This window comes from Bidens hawaiensis, unplaced genomic scaffold, assembly GCF_021521415.1.
Source record: "Bidens hawaiensis isolate Kalapana, Puna unplaced genomic scaffold, B.hawaiensis_p1.1 tig00014763_1, whole genome shotgun sequence".
Lineage (NCBI taxonomy): Eukaryota > Viridiplantae > Streptophyta > Magnoliopsida > Asterales > Asteraceae > Bidens > Bidens hawaiensis.
In genome coordinates, this window is record NW_027492300.1 from 515,929 (window position 1) to 541,170 (window position 25,242).

The 25,242-nt window shown below is 33.6% G+C and overlaps 1 protein-coding gene and 1 long non-coding RNA gene across 2 annotated transcripts; one reads left to right on the forward strand and one right to left on the reverse strand.

Moving 5' to 3' along the window:
* The first annotated feature begins 5,206 nt into the window (after positions 1 to 5,206).
* Positions 5,207 to 10,468, forward strand: LOC143547631 (uncharacterized). The gene is made up of 5 exons (XM_077039014.1): positions 5,207 to 6,344; positions 7,882 to 8,763; positions 9,472 to 9,630; positions 9,758 to 9,864; positions 10,099 to 10,468. Exons 1-5 carry the CDS (start codon positions 5,349 to 5,351, stop codon positions 10,466 to 10,468), a joined length of 2,514 nt encoding a protein of 837 aa, XP_076895129.1. The 5' UTR covers positions 5,207 to 5,348.
* A 6,230-nt stretch (positions 10,469 to 16,698) lies between these two features.
* Positions 16,699 to 20,188, reverse strand: LOC143547600 (uncharacterized). Its single transcript, XR_013137799.1, has 2 exons — positions 20,144 to 20,188; positions 16,699 to 16,846 (listed from the first exon to the last, which is right to left on the reverse strand). It is a non-coding gene; the product is annotated as an uncharacterized LOC143547600 (long non-coding RNA).
* Positions 20,189 to 25,242: the final 5,054 nt, after the last annotated feature.

A 25,242-nucleotide genomic window follows, 5' to 3' on the forward strand; every position in this document is an offset into this window, starting at 1 on the left:
ATTGGCAATATTTTGTCCTCGACTTTGCTTAGCTAACCATATCTCACTTAAAGGTTTGATCAACTTTGAGAATAATTCTATTCAGACCCTACGTTTGAATCTTTTCAAATTTAAGAAATTATTTTGTTATATTTGACCATTGCACCCGGGCCCACCACCAATCCATAAGTTTTTGTTTTAATTTCCGGACACCCATAAACAAGCGCCCAAGCGGGTGGGTACTCCATTGCGATTGTCCGTTCACCAAAGCATATTTGAATATACCGGCTAAGCGTCCTAACAATGATGTTGCTGGTGCTCTTGTGGATATGTGTCATTCTCAAGTTTGCCTTGGTGAAACACCACTAGGTGGATTTGGCCTAAGATAACCCCCCCCCCCCCCCCACCCCCCCCACCCCCACCCCTTCCCACCTCGGAACTGTTACTGTGGGTTTAGCCTGTGTTCGTTATTTAAAAATATTAAATATATATACTAGTAGATGCATTTGTCTTCTATCATATTCTTAAACGAGTAAGCAAATGCATATATTGTTTATATATAATTACAATTACAAGCTACCTAATAAATGAAAGGGCTTATTTAGTTTATGCTTATGGATGATAGATTAAAGTATGTTGTGGGTATAAAATCTTAACTGGATAAAACATAAAGTTCTAATAATGTATCTCTAGTTTGGGTAACAGCGCCAAAAACTGGAGTGATGACCTAGAGATAATCAGATGTAAATAACAAACACGCTGGTCATGGAGGGTCGAATGTTACGAACTGAAACCAGTGCAAATAGTATGAGACTTGTCCCAACTTGATTGCATAAGCAACAAATATATAGTATTATACCAAATAGACATCCTCACTCACCATACTAGTCTTTTAAAATAAGTTATACGGTTATTAACAAGCATTTTTAACTCTTTTAACACCTATATCAAGTATTCCACCAAACATGACTACGTTCAACGATGGTACACAGCAATGAAATGATGTCACGCTATCCTTAATCGTTAGTCAAGTTGCATGATACAAATATCAAAGTTACCGACAAGCACTTAACTAGTTTTATATAAAATTAATGTTCCACCAATCGTGAATATGTTCAACGACGTTTATATAATAATATAGTCCATAATGGCCGAATCAGTATTCTAACAATTGTTTATATATTTATTCGTGTACGCAATAAAACAATCAGGAACTTCACATCAACGTACAATAAAAAAAAAGACTAGCATTTTATGAGACATGAATGAGTGATGATATATTTCCCATTGCAAGAATTAATTCTACTATATATTTGTTGAAAATATTCCTTATGTTTTCCCTTTCTTACATAAAACGACGTGTTTTCAGTTATAATCGTTATGCTACGACTATTTATACAAACTAACTCAGTTATAATCGTTATGCTACGACTATTTATACAAACTAAATCGTGAAAATGAACATTTTACCACCAAATCGTATAAGAGTCTTAACATTTATAAAGGTTTTGAAAATAGTTTATACAATTAATTGCCAACGAAATTTACAAATTCACCTAATCTTATTATGATGGTCCCACTCATATTGGGGTGTCGTTTTTATCCAAACCCGATAAGATGGATCTTGAAGAACCCGAACCCAAAGCTAGTATTTGGTTTGGTAATTAGGTTAAAATTATATGTGCACGTAATCAACAAAGAAGTCTAGTTTTGCGCCGTATGTTTTATACGATTTGGTTGTTACAATTTGACTTTCTTTTTTTAGTTTATGTGATTGGTTGAGACGGTTTGGTTTTGTGCTTATTTTATTCGATTTTTTTAGTTAATTTATATATGCACTTAATGCATAGGTTTGAATCAAAGATCATATTTGCAGTGTTTTTATTTGACACTTTGTGCACATTATTTAATGAATATAATGGTAATCTAAATTATAAACTATGCATTGCAACGTGTATTTAGAAACCTGAATACTGATTAACCCGACCTAAATAATCCAAAACTAATTAATATAAATCTTATTTTGTACTCTATGCTACATAGATTGTACATATTATGTTGGTACTATTTCCCTTTAAACAATAATTTAACTTCTTAATTATAATTTGTACTTCGAAAGGTAACAAAAATAGTACGAAAAGTAATTTATACGGTTTGATTACCACTAACCATCTTATGATGGTCTATATTAATAATTTCTCTAACAAACGCCCCCTCTAGAAACATCAAACATGTAGATCGAGCTCATACCTTATATATTATTGTTTTTTCGTTTAATTATTTCTATGTGTACCATTTGAATTTTCAAATAATTTTTGTTTATTATTATTATTTAACCACCTGCATACACTCACATCTAACACCGTTGAATATACATGCATAAAACAAACACACACATATTCACACTCATTCATAAAGAACGATTTTTTCTATCGAATATAGTTTATTAATTTACGGGTCAATTAAAAATATCTTTAAAATGTTTTAGCAATTCAATTTGTCAAAATCTATGTTCGGTTTTTTCTTCTTCTTTTTTTTTTTAATAAATTTCACTTTTCTTATTAGTTTAAATATAGTTCGTATTTATATAACAAGCCGACCGATTAAAGACGTGAATTTAGTTTTATGTTTTTTAGTTATTCTTGCTATCTACAAATTTTTGAAATTGGGTGATATTGTCATTCAAAAATCATTAATGAACATGACCGACGTGATGGACCCTAAGAAAACAAAAAAACACGATGGTAGTGGCGGACGGTGGTGGGGTGGTGGTGCTGCTGGATGGTGATAGTGGTGATGGTGGTGGATGGTGGTGGGTGGTGTACGATGGTAGTGGCGGACGGTGGGTGGGCGGTGGTGGTGGTGGTGGACGGTGGTGATGGCAGACGATGGGTGGGTGGTGGGTGGTGGTGGTGGATATGGTATGGTGAGGTGTTTTAAGTTTTAACCCTCCGTAGACGTTAGAAGATCTCAAAAGTAGATGTGTCAGGTCTGCACCAAGAAGAGGTTGCGCAGACGTTTTTTAATGAAACGTATTTGAGAAAACAAAGAGTCTGCATATATCAATGTCTACGCGTGGTCTGCGGGACGCAGACAAAAGAGTCTGCGCTGACATTTTTCAGAAAAAAAAAACAACACCTAATTAAATAATTATAAATGATAAGCAAATGACGTGATTAAGTGCATGCGGAAAATGACGTAAATAAATTAATATATCTCAGGACCTCCTACAAAATACCCCCAAAACTTTACTACTTATTGCAATCAAAAAACAAAGAGAAACGGATCTGAACTCTGAAGGGTGTCAAGAATTTAGTAGGAAGTAAGGTTGATCATACATAATCTCCATCTTTAACTCTTTAAGGTACCCTTGTATATTTAATGCTTTCCATCACATTTGTTTGTTATTATACATACAGAGAAAAAAACTTAAAAAGTAAGTTATTATATCATTCTTGCGGCTTAGTCGTAGAAAAACTAACGAAGCTCTCTTTTTCTCTCCCTCCCTCTATCTCGCTCCCCCTCTCTCCCTCTTTATCTCTCTCCCTCCCTCTCTCTCCCAGCCCTCTCTAGAACCATAACAATTAATTGTTGTGTCCCAAGATTTCCCGTGACAGCAGTCTTGTCATTTTCATATAAACTTTAGCATCACAATTTTAGGCTGATATTATGCATTCATACTATTTTCCTCTTAATCTAATTACAAATAGATTCAGCTAACATAATTGACAAATGCTTTAGCTGACAACAGATGTTGGTAATCACATAATATGTTACTTTTTGAATTAAATAAAAATATCATAGCAATTATTTATAATTAATTATGTGGATGAAGCATAACAAAAGACAAACTTAACCTTTTTACCTTGTATTAGATGTATTATAAGCTATAAATCTTCTAATTGCCTCAATTAGATAGTGTCTTAATTTGTTCATAAGAAATTTATCACTAAGTAGTGTAGATTTGTTTCAGTTTGTGCACATTTAACTTTTCATCGTTCTTAACTTAAATACATACAACACATCAAACACCCTTGTAAATAAATGCATAAAACAAACTCACATATATACATATACATATACATATGCATATAAGGGAAAGTTAGCATACAAATTAAATTAATGTGCTATCTGTGAGAATCAAACAGTGAAATTATATTTACAGGTAGTGTAATTATGTAATTACACTATGCTGTAATTACACTATGTTGTATATATAATTACATTACTTGATTCTCATAGTTAACACGTTAATTAATTTATATTTGATCTAAACCCTATATATATAGCCAAATCAAAATAATGTTTAAAGTTAGAGAGAAATTTGAAAAAAAAAAATCAACAAATGTAGTTATCCCTAGAATATTTCCGTCTCTGTTTTTACCTACATTTTGATCTCAATCATTAATTACAAAATGAAAAAACCAAGTTATCTTCTTAGTCTACTTAGCGAAAATGAACTTTTTATTTGATCATCCCGTACACAACTCATAAGCTTATTAAACAACCCTATATCCGCAAATCAACGATGAGATATTTGACGAGCAATGGACGCTTTTCCTACTGCAAGTTGCTAGTCTTGTAATTAAAGTCAATATTCTCCTAAACAATAAATTATATGTTAGTTATCAATAAATAAGTTGATTTGTGTAAAAATTATTTTACTAGTCGATTTAAGTCCATTTAAATTATACAACAAACCAAGTTAAGCATGCTCATAATATACGACAGGTTAATTCGGACTATTGCTAGAAATTATTAACTTGAAATGGCTCACTGAACGAGCAACACTCACCACATTGTGTGCCACCAGCACCAAATAGTCAATGAGACCACCATCATCGCCTCACAACAACTGTCAATGCAACTTTCACCGCAGCCTCGCCACCACCATGTTGATTCTTGAACACAACCTCCCGCATCCACTAGTTGTTCATATAAGCAAATATAACTGATGAATTTATTTTGAAACGTTTTCTTTTCTAAAACGATCAATTTCAATTGAATCCATTTTGTAAAGAACTTTTCTTAACAACTTAACGAAACTAATTTGAATATTTTTTAAAGTAACTCATTTTTGACCCAACCATATTTTGGTCATTAACATGTTTTGACCCAACCTTGTTTGACCATTTACCAAAACGGACCGATATGTTTTAACTAGCTTGATATCAAGTCAACCAATAGTTTGTTACATGTCCCCTTCTCTTTCATTCATAAGGAACACCTCTTAAACTTGAAGCACATGATATCAAAGTGTTTTGAGTAATGGGCGAGCCCGCTTGGCACGAGCTGGGTGACACGCCAACCCTAAAGATATTGTTTCCTTCCAATCTGTAATCTCTAATTCTACCTATCTTTAATAGGTAATGATGCAGGGGGGAAACTTGAATCACTTGCGTATTCCATTGACTGATATACGACGGGCAACCAACGACTTTTCTGAAACATGCTTCATTGGGTCAGGCAGCTTTGGTAAGGTGTACAAAGCAGAACTTGAACATTTTGAAGGCATTAATTTGTTGGTGGCCGAAGGAGCGAATGACGGTGTGTTGCCCAAGAAACTCAGCACAGTAGCTATCAAACGCATCTCTGATAGAGTAGACGGGCAAGGAAAACAAGGGTTCCTCACAGAAATTGAAATGCTCAGCAAATGTAGACATGCAAACATAGTTTCTCTTCTAGGCTTTTGTGACGAAGAATCAGAGATGATTCTTGTTTACGAATATGTGTCTAAAGGAAGCCTTGATAAGTATTTGGGGAATGGTTTTAATCTGACTCGAGCTCGACGTTTACAAATATGTCTTGATATTGCACATGGGCTGAATTACCTTCACGCGGGTACAAATGACAAAAAAACCATAGTACACCGAGATATTAAGAGTGCCAACATTTTATTGGATGATAACTGGATGCCAAAGATTGCTGACTTTGGGTTCTCCAAGTTACACGATGCAGGTCAACAACATAGCACCATAGCAACCAATAATGTTGCCGGGACACTACTGTACTTGGATCCGGAATATATGATAACAGGTAAGTTGAAAACTAAGTCCGATATGTATTCTTTAGGAGTGGTTTTCTTTGAAATCATGTGTGGGAAGTTGGCATATGATAAAATTTACAATGAGAAGGGACTTCCATCATTAGTACGACACAACTCCAAGAAGGGAACATTGACGAATTTGGTAGATCCAAAAGTAAAGGACGCTGGTGAAACCGTTTCTATGCAAAAGGACATGGCCAATCAATATTCTTTGGACCCATTTTTAGAAGTTGCAAGTAAATGTTTGGCAAAAAAGCAGTCTGATCGTCCAACAATTGAGGAGATCATTGAAGAACTAGCGAAAGCATTAGCTTTTCAAGTAAGTATATTTATCTTTTCAAAATGTGTATTGTTATGAAGAGTTTTGTTGAGATAAAACAAGCAAAAGAATGATACAAACATCAATCAAAGATCTTAGAGACGACAAGACCTAAATCATCATTAACACAATGGGGTGAGGAAATTATTATTACTCTAGTTATTTGTATGCTTAGCACATTAAATCTATTTGTATTTGATCCTAACACAGCACGATGAAGATATATACTCAACTTAACAGATCTCTTAACATGGCAAATGGGCTACTGAAAAAACTAGACCAAAATAAATTAGCACAATCTATTGATATATACTCCAACTTTACACATTATAACTTGAAATATGCCATATATTCATAAAAAAAATTAGCACAATGTATTGATATCACAATTTCAGTTGAGCTATATGTGAAGTGTGTTTTTATTATCTACGGTATATGAAGTGTGTTTTATTTTTAAGATTTTATTTATTTTTTTATTATTTTTAAGATGATTGATAGTGTGTGTGTATATATACATATATATATATATATATATATATAGGATCAGGATCATGTTAGAACTTTTTGGGAATTGAGAATTATGAGAACCATTTTGGACCACAAAAAAACCCAAAAATAAAAAAAATCATAAAACAAAAAAAAACACAAAAATAAAAAAAGTGAAAAACTAAAGTTCTTATTTATCATCCCGGTTTCTAAAAAAAACATAAAAAAAATTCTCGGTTTAGCTGAATTATAATATCTACATATATGTACACATATGTTTTATCCTATACACATATGTATAATTTAAGGTAAATGATAATGTACATATGTGTACATTACGTAACTAGAAATTAAATGAAAGTATACATATGTGTATAGGTATAATACGAACTAAAAAGAAAAAAAATCGTTTTTTTTTTAATGAAACCAGAATGAAATATAAGAATTTTGGTTTTTTTTACTTTAAAATTTTTGGTTTTTTTTTTTGTTTTATAATTTTTTTAATATTTTTTAGAGGTTTTATTTAGTGGTCCAAAATGGTTCTCAAAGTTCTCAATTTGCCAATGGTTCTCTTAGGATCCTTACCATATATATATATATATATATATAGGCCAAGTATAAAATGAAAACCCACTTGAGTTGTGAAAACTCTGGAAACTCATTCTCAACCACATGTTTTTAATTAATGTTTAAATCTTATGGTCCATAATTAAAGTGAATAAAAAATGTTATATAAATATAACATTTTCTCTCTCCTGGAAAACATATATAAAAATTAGTAAAAAAATGTTAAAAAATAGCAAAACATTTTTTTTTATGTTTCGATGTTTTATATTAAATGTTACAACATATATTACATGTAACAAAAAAAAACGATGTTACATTGGGTTTTCGCGGGTTTTCACAACTCAAGTGAGTTTTCATTTTAACCTTACCCTATATATATATATATATATATATATATATATATATACTAATTTAACAAATTTAAATTAAGATTTCTTCTTTTAACTTTTAAGTATATAGTTAATTTAAGTGTAATGATTTACAGAACACTATATCACTAGAAGCCATTAAATGGGGCAGAAAAGACTCCACTGATTCCAAGTGCATTGGACAAGGAAGATTTTGGAAGCTTTATGAAGGAGAAGTTGCACATGCTAATGGGTGTACTCCAGTTCTTGTAAAGCGGTGGGATACAACATATGATCAACGACATATTTCGTTTTTGAAAGAGCTTGATATTCTTTACCGGTATAAGCATGAGAATATCATTGCTATTGTTGGGCATTTTAGTGTAAAAGATGAAAACATTATTGTTTACGAGCATGCTTCTAACAGAAGTCTCGATAAACATTTGTGTGATCCTAATCTTACGTGGATAAAACGTCTGAAGATATGCCTTGATATTGCAAAAGGATTGGAATATCTTCATGAAGGCTATGTAGGTCACAAATATTTGGTGGAACATAGGGACATTAAAAGTGGAAGCATTCTAATCGACGATAATTGGAAAGCTAAAATTTCTAATTTGGAGATGTCCTGCAAACATAATATTTCCAACAGTGTTGAGCATCTGGATGATAGTTCAAGTTACTCAATGGGATACGTTGACCCGGAGTATGAAACAAAAATGTGCTTAATGTATTTTCCGGATTTGTACTCATTGGGTGTGATTTTACTTGAGTTGTTGTGTGGGAGATCGGCGTGGGAAGAGGGATGTAAGGATCACTCTCAATCATTAGGCCCCTTAGCTAAAAGACACTACTTTAAAAAAGGAAGCCTTGATAAGATGATATTTGAGTCTATAAAGGAACAAACTGCGCCAAAGTCGTTGAATATATTTCAGAGGATTGCCATTCAATGCTTAGATTATGGAAAGTTAAAGACAAGTCAGGTGGTTTCAGAACTGAAGGAGGCATTGAAATTCCAAGTAAGTTTTCATACTTTTATTTGATACAATACGTACATTTATATTTAATATGCCGGTTTTATTATCATCACCCCATTTGTGTATTCCTGGTTTACTGATACTCAAATTAGAAATCACATAAGCATTAATACTAGTTAAAAGGGATGGAACACTTGATCAAAACTGTTATAAATTCAAAAGCCATGGAACCTCAATGATTCTTAGAGTCAAACACCTGACACGTGGGGGTTCAAAAAGGGGCACCACCCCTTTGGTTGAATCTGGCAACCTTGATTGGCGACAGGGCGTCGCCTCTAGCGAATTTGCTTCTTTGGAAATGCATTGGATCTACAAGATGGCTAACAGTTGCATTATTTGATCTTTAAGATCGACTAAAATCAGTAGCAAGTTGCTATTGATAACTGGTGGTAAATGATGATCATTGGTAACTTAGTCAGCGGTGACAAATTGGTCATTGATGTCAATTGCTCTCGATCATCGCTGACAACAGTAGTTAAGAGAAAAATTAAATAAAATTATAAAAAATAATATATTAAAAAAAACAACTTAAGCGTGGCGCGACCTAAATGACATAAGTATTATTCATAACCAATTGCTATTTGTATGTTCTTATTTTGCTTTCGAAATAGAAATGGCTCAAATTGATGTCAAAATGAAAACGAATTTATATATTAAATATAAAATTTAAATTATTTAATTAATGAATAGGAGGATTATGAAATATGGGAGCCCAACCTGCTGCCTGTAGACTACAAAGAAATCATCAGGTCAATGCCAACAAATTCAGAGATCAACAACCCTCTGAAAACCAAAAAGGCTCAATACAATATGTTCACTAAAGGAGTCCTCCTTGAAGGCCGCAAAGTGGTAACCAACTGACTATAATTCTCTCAATTCTAGTGTTCTCAAAAGGATATGATGTTCCAAATTCATGCATGCATTTACACATGATAGAATTTGGGTTTGAATCATTTTTTTTTTTTTTTGTATCTAGTTGTTTTCACTTGGTAGTGATGGAGAAAGAAATGAGATGATATCTTCAAGAATGTTTTCGTACAGAAACCGCACGTCATATAGGTGGCAATCTATTCAGGAATCAAGGTTCGTAACTCTTTCAATGTGTCCTTGTTTATAAACATGTCCATGTGACTCCACTTCATATGCAAAATTCCAGTTTTAGATGTACATAGCCATTTATCACTACTTATTGTCATACTAAAACAATTAAAATCGTTTATTATGAGGATAAAGAGAAAGTAATATCTCAAGAGTGCAGGTGTGTGGATTTGGGGAGGGGGAAATGACTCTAGACTTATATCTATATAATAAATGCAGGTTTAAAAAAGTAGCAAAGATGTTTGATATCTCGAAACTGAATATCCAGATTGATGTAACAACTCGGTTTTTATCTCCTGGTGTCAATTATGGGGCTTATATCATCTTCAAGTTTTGCGATACAAGAAAATCTTCAAGTAAACCAATGTATGTGAATCTAAAGTACAAAAAAGGGGGCGAGAACTTACATGCATATTTTGCAACATGGAGAGACGACGAGTGGATGATGATTGAATTGTGTCGATTTGTGGCTCACAAGAAGGATACTCGATTTGAGGCTCTACTTGAAAGCTTTTCACGATGCACTCTTGTCTATATTGATGGCATTGAATTTCGAGTCATTGACAGCGTAAGCTTGAAAACACCCTAACAATTTTCGTAATAATATGGTTATTTCACGGTCTTTTAACTTTATTTTTTAAACAGGTGAAGAATGAAGAGATAGAGAAAGTTCAACCAATTTCGGAACTAAAGTCTAACAAGGAAAAATCCTTTGTTGAGAAAGGCGTAAAAGGTCTAACTAAGAAGATAATATATTCTTTGCTAATAAATCCTTTCTCTCAACCCTTTGATGCTCGGTTGCTATCATTAAACGAAGGCGACCAAAAGAAACATCTTACGCTTTCAGCAAAGCAAGTTTTGCACGACCCTTATAACCCGAAACATTTTCATGTCCAATCGTCAGCCAAGTCGAGGTTTCAAGAAGTGATTGAGCATTTTTTTTTAGCCAAGTTGAGGTTTAAAGAAGCGATTGAGCTCCTACCGCAACGTGTATTTCGAATCAACTGCGAAGTCCAAGCTCAAATGTTGTCAGAAGACACCGAATATTTATGTTACCTTGTTTTCAAGCTCTCAGAAAAATGTCATGGGCTACATTGTCCGGTGAAAGTACGAGATCTACTCCACGGGAACAAAAAAGAGGTTGAAATTGTTTATTTTAGAACCCCAAACCCGTGGAATTTACATGAAAACAATAGTGTTCCAAAGGCAAGGGAAGATGGGTGGATGGAGGTTAAAGTGTGGAGATTCAACTCAAAAGATAAAAAACTTACAAATGGTTGTATTTCGGTGGATCTGAAATTCATAACGTACGAGGGGACTATGTGTGGCCTTATTGTATGTGGCATGGAGTTCCGGCCCATGCATGTAATGTAATGTAATATTCATATTTTTTACTTTCAGTGATTGTAACAGTTTTTGTTGTTTTTGATTTTCAACCAAGTTTACTTTCAATATAAGCTTCTCCGTGTATGTTACAATTATCAAGGATGTGATTAAATCAATTGATTATCAAAGAGCAAATCATGTTTGGTTAATATATTGGAGTGATTGTCTCCACACAATTAACTTGCATATAATTTGTATTTAATAATATCCTCAAGGATGTGATTAAATCAATTGATTATGAAAGAGCAAATCATATTTGGTTAATATATTGGAGTGATTGTCTCCACACAATTAGCTTGCATATAATTTGTATTTAATCATATCCCTAGATATTAGTCATTGTATTGTATTTATATTCCTTCATTGTAATTGTACAATTTGTGGTTTTATAATATAATTAAAACGTTAATATGGTATCAGAGATCATATCTCTAACGAGAAAACTTTTGATCCTATTAGCCTACAAACCACCGTCCGCCACCCCTAAATTTCTTTTCCGATCACCTCTATATTTCTTTTCCTCCATCCCAATTTCTCTAACGGCGACGCATTGTTCCGTCAACCCAAGGTTCCCCTCCACCACTAAAATAATTTCCGACGACACACTGTTCCGTCGGCCCACTGTTCCCTTCCACCACTAAAATATTTTCCGGCGACGCACTGTTCCGTCGGCCCACTGTCCCCTTTCACAACTAAAATATATTCCGGTGATACACTATTCCGTCAACCCACCGTTCCCCTCCACAACTAAAATATATTCCGGCGATGCACTGTTCTGTCGGCCCACTAATCCCACCATCTCTTACGAAAAAAAATCCCTATTAAAAAAACACATTTACCAACATCATCATTGCAATGGTTAATTCTTCAAACACAACTACTTCTCCGTCTATATCAGTTAGGTTTTGCAAAACCTGTTATTCTATCACCGCCGCAGCCATCATCTTTCCGGCGAACACTATATTTTATTTCCTATCTTCTGTTTCATTCACCCTCCAAAAAAAAACCCACAAAATATATCTTATTTTTGCTTCATCTCCATTTACATCTTCAGCTTTATTAACTTCTTTTATTTCTTAAATACCATAATATTATCTTCCTTTTTTGTCCAAGATTGGACTTATCCTATGGTCGTCCATCTTGCGGGAGTATATCAAGGATGTGATTAAATCAATTGATTATAAAAGAGCAAATTATGTTTGATTAATATATTGGAGTGATTGTCTCCACACAATTAGCTTGCATATAATTTGTATTTAATAATATCCCTAGATATTAGTCATTGTATTGTATTTATATTCCTTCATTGTAATTGTACAATTTATGGTTTTATAATATATTCAAAACGTTAATAACGATCATGTGGTAATCTAATTAATTCTGTTAAAAATATGTATCTTTTTTCTATCAATTTAATATCAAACTCTTTTATTTAATAATGTGTTTGTAATTTAACATTTTCATGTGTTAGAACGATTTGGGCTTCTCTCCAATCACATGAGCTTCTCAAGTGCCAACCACATTCTCGGCACACATGCTCTCTGGATCAAAACTTGGCTATATATGCTCACCTTGGTTTGTTTTGCTCTTCTTTGCGCGGCTTCTAGAACGAGCCGCTCCTACTTTGTCCAGGTTGTATTTCCTCACAAGATGATTGATTGAGAATCTCCTTGATTTCTGTTATTGATGATCACCTAGCCACCTATCGATCTTGAATAGCTGCTATATAAGCAAGGTTCTATGCTATTGGAATGAAGACCAATTCTACTGTCAATCAGGGCCCGCCCAATAATTTTCGAGGCCCTAAACCACCCTACTTTTTATGAGCTTGGGATCGACAACAATAACAAGAAATAGTAGTGCTAAATTAGTTTAACGCAAAAGCTTAATAACAAGCGTAATGCATTTTATATTATATATAACTAAGTGAATAGCAAAAAAAACAATGATAATAGCGTGTAAATTGCGTAAATTGTATTGTGTGATACTTAAGAGAAATGATAAATGGAATTTGAAATTAGTTAAATACCTAACAATGACAAATAGCAAATTAGCAATGTATGATTTCTTGTCTAAAGATGGGTTGTTGACACTATTTTATTAATTAAGTTCATTTGTTTTTGATTTTCTATACATTTAAGATGAAGATTATTTCTTATGGTTCAATTCCTATACATATCTGTAACTATTTTTTTAGGCAAATTGGATTTTAATAATCCCAACTTTCTGTTATTGGCCGATAATAATCCCAACTTAGTTTATTCCCACCTGTGGTCCCAAATTTTAAAAAGTTAGCTCTCAATGGTCCCCTGTTAAAAAAACCTAACCGTTAAGTTTTTTTTTTTTGAATTTTAAACTGATTTTTAAGGGCTTTTGCTCGGAAGAAGAGTATGAGTCAATTGATGTAAAACTTAGCTCGAAACGATACTTCAAACAGATTAATTTTTGTTAATTTGAATTTCAAATACCCAATTTGAAGCACTAATCAAGACATTTGAAGCATCATTTCGAGCTAAGTTTTACGTTAATTGACCCGTATCCTCCTTCCGATCAAAAGCCCTAAAAATCAGTTTGAAATTCGGAAAAAACATAACGCCGTTAGTTTTTTTTTTTTAACGGGCGACCATTGAGAGCCAACTTTTTTAAATTTAGGACCACTAGTAGGAATAAACTAAGTTGGGATTATTATCGGCCAATAACATAAAGTTGTGATTATTAAACTCCAATTTCCTTTTATTAAAGGAAATTTGAGGGCCCTATTCTTTTGATGACCCTAAGCCCTTTGCTTAGCATTCTAAGCCTATAGGTCCAGCCCTGATATCAATCTAGCCTCGCATATGAAAATAAAAATTATAAAAATAGGATATGTTGGGGAGAGGAGACAGTCAACGTTAGTTTCGAGGGTCAAAGGAATATAGTCACGAGAATGAAACAAACTAACAAAGTCTCGAATCCAGAGGCCGACATTAACCCACCCTTTTTCTCTTTATTGAGTTCGTAAGTAAGTTATTTATACTAAAAGTTCATATGAGAAATTTCAAAATATTAAGAGTGTGAGGATCTATTCTTAAAATCATATAAAATGTGCAATACCAATTAAACTAGGGATATTGGTTTTTAATACTTCTAACATTTACTTTTTGGCGGATAACTAGTGTTTTAAAAAGTAGTATTTCACTCGTGTCGGATTTGGTTAAAAAATAGTACAACCAGTCGAACCGTGATATACCAGAAGGTTCACCCGGGTTGAATAGTTTACTCAGTAATTTCATATAAATACACCTCCAACTCAAGCAATAACCCAAAAGTACATTAATAAACATCACACATGAACAATGATCGAGTAAATTACTCAAAGCATATCAACATATAAACGAAACAAAATGGTTTTGTCCAATATCTTAAAAATATTCTATAATTAAAAAATAAAATTAGAATCAACTCTTTAAGGTAAGTTGGGACATGATATTTATTTTCTTGAAGGCCTATTTTTTTTAGTTTCTGTTGAATGTATTTTTTGCTATAAAGTAAGAACAAATGGCTCAAATGTCAAAATGAAAACAGATTTACTTTTAATATTTTACTTATCACATAGGAGGATTATGAAATATGGGAGCCAAGTTGCCTATAGACTACAAAGAAATCATCCATGCGTCAAAAACTCCGAAGATCCGTGACACTAGCGAAGTAAAAAAGAATCTTTACCGCATGTTCTCTACAGAAATCCTCCTTGGATGATGACTGAACTGTACCGATTTTTATGTCACAAGAAAGATACTCATGATTTTGGGGTTCTACTTGAAAGCTTTTCACAATACTATTGTGGATACGGTCCCATCTATATTGAAGGCATTGAATTTTGAGTCATTGACAATGTAAGTACAAAAAATACCTTATAGCTTCCTTCCTCTTTATGTATTAAAACATATGTACAATGGTACATGTCTGTAACAGTTTTATAACATGGTTTTTTATTTCATACAAACAGATAAAAAATGAAGACACAGATGAAGTCTGGCAAATTCTAAAATCAAACACAAACAACGATCAGGTAAGTGACTCTCAAGAGATACTTAAGAGCTCTTATTATGATACAAAGTTATCTCTTCTAATATTATAACCATTTGATGAATAGTTATCACCCCTAAACGAAGTCAGTGGAAAGAAACATCTTATGCTTTCAGCAAAGGAAGTCTTGTAGGACTCTTCTAACATGGCGCATTTTCATTTGCAACCCTCATCTGAGTCGAGGTTTGCTTTTTAAGCATATTACTTTTGGCGATCTAATTCTAATTGTTTATATATACATTCCCATTCCCAGTTATATATATTTACTATGATGTATCACCGTATGTGCAGATTTCAAGAGGTGATTGAACTCTTGCCACGACAAGTATTTCGTATCAATTGCAAAATTAAAAGTCAAATGTTGTCACACATTCTATGACTAGCCATTTTCTGGTTATTGGTTAGGTTCATATACCCGAGTTACCTTCAGTGAGAGGTATAAACATTTTAAGCGTAGGATCTGGTTAAACTTATGAGGTAGTTAGTATTGTGCGTTGAATGGTTTGAGTTCACTTCACGAGTATGCATAATATTTAGTCTAAGTGAGTGTTACAGTAAGCTCGACTCTAAGATGAGAATGAGATGGATATAAATTCCTTGAATAGATATGGTTTTATAAGAATATGAATAATTGTAATGTTTAACCGGAATGTTTGGGTTTCAATATATAAGAGAGTTTAACCGTTAACAAACTGAGAATTGTTGTTGTGGGAACTCAACCAATTGGGGTTAAGAGAAATATATGCATTACTATTGAAAGTAAATTGGTTATGGGATGTCATGGTTACAGAATGCCGAAAGAGCGAGAAGTTGAGACGAGATAGCGAGTGTTTGCGTTAAGCCCAAGGGTATACCTTAACGCGCGCCTAAGGCGGTTAAAGCTGAGTTAGCAAGAGTTAACAAGTGGCATACCACTCCCTTCATGGGTTAAGAGATGTTAAATGCAAGGTAGGTTAAAATATTAACGGGCTTTAAAATCCTCTACGCACACACAATAATTCAAGAATCATTTTACATAAAATAAAGAGAGGTATGGGGGTTAAACATTTTCCTTAAGATAAGGTAGAGTGAAATGGGGTAAAGTATGTGATGTGGTGTCTACGTGAAGTTAAGGAACACGAATGTATACCCCATGACCTAAGAGAAAAACCAAGACGAGTTTCCAAAACTTTTGCCTCATTAAAGTCTAAATTGGATAATCAATTCAACTATTCAAGATTTTGACTTAGATTTAATTGCCAAATATTGTTCTCTACTTCGCTATTTCTGACAGGCTTCCAACAGTAACTTAATATTTCAACGATCTCAAAACAAATTGGATATAATCCTAACGAAATTGCAATAAGAAAATCCTCAACTAGTAAAAAGATTAAAAACTCAAAACAGTTACTAATAATTAATTTCCAAACACAAGTTCATTATGTCCAAAAGTCAACGCGGAGACTTTTGAAACAACTGGTACATGCTTACCTATCCAAAATAAAAACACAAGATTAACAACAACACTTACTACCTTAAATAAGCATACACAATTAACAATTATTGAAGATCATGACAATAAAATTCAAAAAACACTCATTTGTTGTCACCCGACGGTGGCTGAGTTCCGGATTCTTTAACGGTTTCAACCGATGACTTTTTGGCACGGCGATCCACATCTTGGATGGATGGAGGCTTGTTTTGTTCTTCAATGGGTCGTTGAAACGATACCGGCTTCGTATTACGGATATTACTGTTTGAGGTTGAAGAGCCAGGTCTCCATGTGGCTGAGAAAGATGGAGGTCCAGACATTGTGTAAGTAAATGATTGATATGTTAAATGTGATTACAAAGTGGTCTATTTATGAAGGAATAATGCTGGCCTATGAAATTTCTTAGCCTTTTAATATAGCATCTCTATTTTTTCATTGTATTATTTTTATTTGTATTTGTATTTTATGTTTATTATTGGTGTGGACCCACGCGTTCATACATGATCTTTTCAACATACTTATCTTTATATTTTATTATTTTTATTCCCTATTTAGCACCCTTTCTTCCTCAATTCATATTATATCTCATTTCTTAAATAAAAACGGTTACAGCTGCTGACCATGGAATCGCTCTTCCTGCTGCTGTAGCGTGGAATGTAATAAAAGTAGGTCCGGTCTGTACTATCTCGAATTGTTATTTGATTTGTGGCTAATTAGGTGGTTTTAATGTGATTTTGTTTTATATGGTTATATATTTAATTGAAAATGTGGAGGAGCAAGCAGCGAAGATTTCATGTTTTCGTCACATCCTGACGGTAATTAATAATGCTTATGTGATATGTTTTATTTCTTCACTTATTGGAATTGAACTCCCTACTTTTCCAGCAGATAAAATTGAACCACAGAAAGTTACTAAATGGAATGTTGTTGAAGATATGTGGCATGCCATAGCACAAATTTACAACTGTTTGCTTTACTATTGACAAACCAGACAAGCAATCTTTTAAGCAAATTACAAAGAAATTGGTTGGTGATTTGATTTAAAATTTATGACACTTATTATTCCATCTCTTACTTATTGTTATTAGATCGTAGAGAAGGGGTTAAATGCTGAAATGGTGGAGAACCGTTAGAACTTAGAAGTTATCATCAGAAGTTAAAAAAGAAGGAAGTGAATTTCTGAAAAACAACTCATCAAATCAAGCATTGAATGATTTAGAGAAATTCCAAGCATTTGGACAATGCAAGATGTGTGAACAAAGTGGTTCTTGATTTGAGTTTAGCAAGTGGGACTTCATTATTACTCGGGTGTCATATATGAATTTGTTTTCAAAGGCACTACACAGGTCGTAATGTTATATTTTCATTGTCTCCGTTTGCTTTACATAACCGTTTTAACTATATATTATGTTTATGAATTTCCAGGTTAGTTCAATTGTTGCAGGTGGACGGTATGATAATCTTAAAGATGGTTCTAGCCAGTGAGCAATGAGCATATGACAATATTTAACCCGGTTTCATTATGTTATATTTTCATTATCTTCGTTTGCTTTACATAACCGTTTTGACTATATCTTATGTCTATATTTCGTTCCGGGCCTCATTTAACACATGTTTGTGTGGTTTTAAAGATGGTTCTAGCTAGTGAGCAATGAGCATATTTGGAATGAATTATTGTTGGGATGCAAAGTAGAGTTCATGGTGAATAAACGGTTGATTAATCACTTTGACCGAGCCAAAGAGTTTGGGATAAAATGGATGCCGATTGTAGGTGATATAAAGAAATTAAAGAAGGAATTGTAAAGCTAAAAAAAATAGGCAGGCGAACGCTGAGCAAGAGGATCCTAGAAGCAATTTTGTTGATAAGCTTATTATAAGACTTATTCACACTTAGGTAACCCAATAACGGCAATATGTTCGCCGATTTATATTCGTTTTTATATCTTTAATAAATGGTCAACTTTTTTCCTATTGAATACAATTGGGAATGATTTGTTATGGTGTGTTTAGTTTGAAGGGTTTAAGGTTGACTCGTGTTGTTTAGTTTGTGTTTTCCAATGGCTTTTCTCTCCTCTTAATCATAAAAGTCTTGCAAAACGGGCTGGTCAAGCCTGACTCGTAGCTGCTCAATATGGTTTTGGTTTACATCGGGTTGTAAGTAAAATGATTTCGGATCATTTTAAACTAAGTATTAAGATTTCTTCTGATCAAAATGAGTTATATCCAAAATAAATCTAACTATATATTAAAGCAACATGATTTTTTCACATGGCATCATTCTAGGGTTTCTACATAGGATGTCACATAGATGCCATGTGAGCAGTTTCCTATTTTATCATCTCTTCTTCCAAACACAATATGAAGCATGAACCCGTTTAGTTATGTTATAACCCATGACTCGGCTTCTCTTCAGATACAACCATCTTCATATGAAAATAACGTTTTGTAAAATTTTGAAAAATAAATTATCGTGTGATACAAGTCTCAAACCCAAGACCTCATGTTTCAAACTAAAGATGCTTACCAACTCCACTTGTAGTTATTGTGTTGAATTTCTTGACTTCAACATGATATATTGTTAATTCACTTGTAATTAATGTATTACATATAACAATTTTTTTTTTTTATTATATTTTTCACCCATATGGAACACGGGCTCTAACCTAGTTTAAGTTAATATGGACACTTATAAAACATTAAATTGGTTTGGCAGAAGAAAAGGTTTTTACCAAAATTAAGTTGAAATAAGCCAACTTATGGCTGACAATTATTTGAAGATTTCAGATTGGTTAGAAAGAATATTAAAAGTCAAAACAGTTACGTAAAAATAATAAAAGGAAATCATGGATCTCAAATGTTGGATCGGTCAGTTTGTAGTTTGTATTGTAATATCGTTTTTAACAAACACTAATTTTTATAGAATGTATATTAATATGATTATGACATTGTATCAAACCACCTGGCCACCGGACGGGTAAAAAACTAGTTAACTTTTGTTGTGCCTAGGTTTATATGTAGGCTTTTGTTATCGAAAACCGCATGTAAAATTTGAAAAGATCAAAACGATTAAATGCCTAGGTTTATATTAAGGCTTTTCAACATGATCTTTTCGTTTTTAAAAGCTACTATGGATCACAAAATGATTAAATGAATATAATCCAAACATTAATGCAATAATATAATCCTCAACTAGTAAATAAGATTTGAAATGATCAAAACTCTTACTTATAAACACAAGTTGATAATGCCCAAAAGTCAACCCCAGTAATGGCGGAGACTTTAGAAACAAATTACATACTCACTTATCCAAAATAAAAACACTATTAACAAACTTACTACCTTAAATAAACATACACAATTAACGAAAATTATTGAAGACCAAGAACATGACGACGAAATCACTTAGAAATTAAAACACAAAATCAATTGTTGTCAACATGAGTACGAGTAGCATCTCCAACCGATTTAGGCATAGCAGCTGTGGTTCCGGATTCTTTAACGGTCTCGACATTTGAGTTTTTGGCACAGCGATCCACATCTTGAATGGATGGAGGTTTGTGACGATCTTCTATGGAGTATTGGAATGATACCGGTTTGGTGCCGACAGTGTTGTTGGAATTGGACGTAGAGGAGCCACGCCCACCCAATGCAGCTGAGAGTGATGGAGGTCCAGTTCCAGACAACGTTAGATATATATATTTTGTGAAGATATGTTGAATGTGCACATCTACATAATGTCATAGTGTATATATACACAATGACCAGACCACTCGTTCCTTCCTTACGTTGTTACATGAAATTTCTTAATCATTACTTTAGCAATTTTTTATGTTCTATATTATTCTTATATGTTTATTATTATAAAAGAAAATAAAGTTACATATGTTAACAATGTGAAAAGGGTTAGCATACACAATTACACATCTACCTAGCATGATGGCCCACACGTTCTTACATCATTACATGGAAATTTCATTATTTTAACATTGAAATTTGGTTCCTTAAATCTTCTTACCATCGCTACTCATCTTAAAGCTTGCTTGGTTCTTTTTTATTTTTACCAACATAAAAGCATAAACTACTACTTTTCTCTATTATTTTCAAGTAAATAATACTTAATATATCTTTATCATCTTTTATATTAACAAGTTATAAATGTAAACCCAAATTAACTTTCTCACAAAACAATTACTCTATCATCTACTCATAACCACTCACCGTATAATTTGCAAAGCTTGCCCGTGCATTTATAGAGAATGGGCTAGGCTAAGAATGATTTAAAATTGATATGGTGTGTAAAGACCCATGAGATTTGAACTTTCCTTACTTTAAAATGGATTTATTTCTTATATAAATTTAGAACTGAAATTATTGTTGTTGTTGTAGAATTGTTTTCAAGATAAGTGTAAAAACGTCGATTAATAAAATGGATAAAATTCTTTTAAAACTGTATACATTTTTAAAATTGAGATAAAATGAATGGATTCATTTTTTTAGTGTTGTGTTTTAAATAAAAGAGCTCTAAAAAATTGGGTAGGACTTTCAACTCCTACTCATGTAGAGAGTGAAGACAAGAGGTTCAAATAGCTCCAAGTCTTTGAATTTATGCATTCCGACATGACACAAACTTTGGTCCGAAAACATTCATCTCGTGTTTGTGAAATCTCAAGTTTCTCCGCTTTTATCGTGTGGCATGTTGTCCTCAAGGGACATTTTGGTGATAGGGTGTGTCCTCTATTAAAGATGTGGAATATTCAAATCTTCTAGGTGCAAAGCATAGGTGGTTCATATAAGTATATTAGGAACCACCTAAAAGTGCATGACATGCCAACAAAGCTATGGCGAGACCTCTATGGCAACGATATATCGTTGGGATACTTGCGGCGGTGACGTTTAGGGTCTATAACAACGTTTTTTTGTCGTCGCCATAGCCTAGTTTCTTGACTTCTTCTAGTATATAACTTTTTTACCAGGTACTAAATGCTGGCATTTAATGACACATGAATATATATGCAATGAATGATGTTTATAAAGTTATTCACATGTTCATGTTTCTTCTTACTTATTGAGCTATATAAAGTTATTTTTATTGTTCTTATTATTGTCAATAGAAATTCTTTCGGATCTAGAGCTACTAAAAGTATGTTTAGCATAAACACTGTTATAAAATTACACTATTAAAATCTGATATTTTATTAATTAAAAAGATGATTAGAAGAAACAGTTTATGAAATTTAACACTAAATTTATATAAAAAAACAGTTTTATTAAGTTTTTAACTTTTATATTTGTTATAGATTTAAATTCTTTTTGCGGCCACTCAATCACTCATAATGAATATTTATAAATACTTTATAATAATGGCTGGCCCCTCAAATGTACTAACTGCCCCCACTAGTTCAGATGTGAAAGTACTGTGAATGTGAACGCGTGAAGAAATCTGTGGTTGACTTGTTGACTTGACTCAGACGTGAATAAAATATGTTGACTTGAGTTGTTCGATCAGACTATATTGATTTGTCATTTAGTATATGTGGATTGAGGATCATAGTTACATGAACGCATCTAAATTATCAAAAGGTTGCCATTTTGATTGAATGACTACCTTTGGAAACTAATCACATGCAACTTTTAAATTTGTTCAACAGTATCACTTTAGGATTCAGTTGATGCTGATGTATGTTTCCAAAATTTCTCTAATTAAAAATGAAATAATATTTACTTATATAACTTTAATTAAAGAAGTTTAGTTATTCAAATTTCCCATCGTCTGATAAAATAGTTGTATACACAAACATGTATATATACAAAGAGCTAGAGTAAATTGCACAACTGGCAACTAGTCCCGGCGTATAGAATTATAGAAACCATCCTTGAGTACTAAAAATTAATAATGCGTCACAAGTTGTGTTCTTTATGCATTAACAAATTATGATCCATGCTTTTTAAGAACATACATTACCCCTCTCTTTTTTTTCTTCAAGAGCCTTCTAACATTCTTGCCATGTTAAACGATAGTGTATTAATTTGGTGTCAAAAACAAAAAAGAACTATCGTTCACAGTTCAAACATGGAAGCAAAGCGATGAAACAAGAGTATTCAAAGTGAAACAAAGAAAACACCTAGCATGCTGACTTCTTTTGTGGCGACGAATCAGATTACAAAGCAGAGAAGCATCGTTGTTTCAGACGAAGGATAAATTATTCGATCATAAGAGATTTCTCGCTCCAATATGTTTAACGAACTCAACCAAAAACAGTAGGAAAAAAAAACAATGTTTTGGGCATATGACCGGTTGCAGTTGTGAGTTTCTTCCATATTGGAGAAGAGATGGAAGGTTGATTTTCCTGCTCTTGTGAGTTTCTCCTAAGGTAAAATGTTTGTGTTGATTGTTGTGATGATTTAGGTTTGTGCAAAGGGTTATATACCAAGAATATTTACACCAACGACCTTATACTATAGTAAACTACAATCATTTATTTGGTATAAATGAGTCAAGTTGAGCCTGCACTCATTAAGTCTCGAGCTGTGACATTTGGGCTCGTGCCGTGAGTTTTCGCTAACAACTAATATTATCCCACGTGTTATATGTCCGACCCTACCCGTGAGATTTCAAGCCAAATCCGTCTGACCCATGAGTTTTGATACCAAAACTGTTTCCTTGAAAACCATCTCCTCCTTGAGATTTGGAAAAAGTTTGAATTCACCTCATTTGGTCTCCACCATTGTTTCACCACCACCACCACCACCACCTCATTCCTTTGAAATAATCCTGAGTAATCTTCGTCACCATCTCCGTCCTTCAACATCCAACATCACCATATCCGGCCACCCGTTGTCTTCGTGCTAGCCTCCATTTCTGGCCAGCCACCGTCATCGTCTTTGTTCAGATTCACTAGTTTCACTTAAGATCTGTATCAACTCCGTCGTCTTCTCCGGCTTCCGGCAAGTGGTGGTGGTGAAACAATGGTGGAATGAGGTGGACTCAAACTTTTTCCAAATCTCACGGAAGAGGTGGTTTTCAAGGAAACGGTTTTGGTATTAAAACTCACGAGTTAGACGGAATTAGCTTGAAATCTCACGGGCGAGGTCAGACATATAACACGTGGCATAATATTAGTGGCTAGCAAAGAGCCGAAAACTCAAGGCACGAATCCAAATGTCACGACTCTGTGAGTTTTAAATAGATCACTATGAAATTTTTCAAAAATTTTGGCCTAAATTAGAATCTCTCTCCTCATTTCACATATTTCAACAAGTTAATAAGATTTGAAAAGATCAAAACTCTTATAAATTATAATCATTTTACAATTTTCGACACAAGTTGATAATGTCCAAAAGTCAACCAATAATGGCGGAGACTTTTGAAACATACGTTGCATAATCATCCAAAATAAAAACACAAGATTAGCAACACTTAATACTTAATAGTTAACACCTTAAACAAACATACACAACTAACAAGTAACAACAATCATTGAAGAACATAACGATGAAATTATAAAAACACACAATCATTTGTTGCCAACATGAGTACGAGTAGCATCTCCAACCAATGTTGGCTTAGCAAATCAGGTGGTTCCGGATTCTTTAACGGTCTCGACATTAGACCTTTTGGCACGGGGATCCACATGTTGAATGGATGGAGGTTTGTTTTGTTCTTCTATGGAACGTTGAAACGATACCGGCTTGTCACGGGTGGTACTAGTGTTGTGGGAGCTAGACGTAGAGGAGCCACGCCCCCTCACTGTGGCTGAGAAGGATGGAGGTCCAGTTCCAAACAACGTAAGATATATTTTGCTAGTGGTTTCAAAGAGGTGATCTGTTTATTGTGAAGATATGTTGAATGGGCACATATACATAATTATATTTATACACAATGGCCAACCCACACGCTCCTTCGTATGTTGTCACATGAAATTTCTTTTTTATAACCTAAACAGTGTGAATATGGGTTACACATTACATATATTATGTGGACCCACTCGTTTTTACATCATGACAATGAAATTTAATAAATTTATGTTATCTGTATATAATAAAGTTTAACCTTGGCGACGCAACAAGATGATTAGTTCACCAGGCAATGTGTGAGTGGGCCGAGTAACTTTTTTTTCAGGTTTTTTGTATTGTTTTAATTTGATAACTAAACGGTTATTTGTATTGACTTACCGCCGCCACGTCCAGGACCGACAACGTTACCAACGACCGGGTTTTACTGACTTTTTTGTTTTACACAAACCGACCGATTCCGTAAGACCCTGATTGGGCCAAGTGGCGGCACCACATTCGTCCAACCATTTGTCCTCCTATTTTGTTTTTGTTTTGCTTTGATTCCCGTACCGTAACGGACGTGATGGAAGCTGACCAAATTCATGTAGACTCACCGTCATAACTCCCAGAACTGACAACGCTCGGGTTTTATCAACTCACCGCGC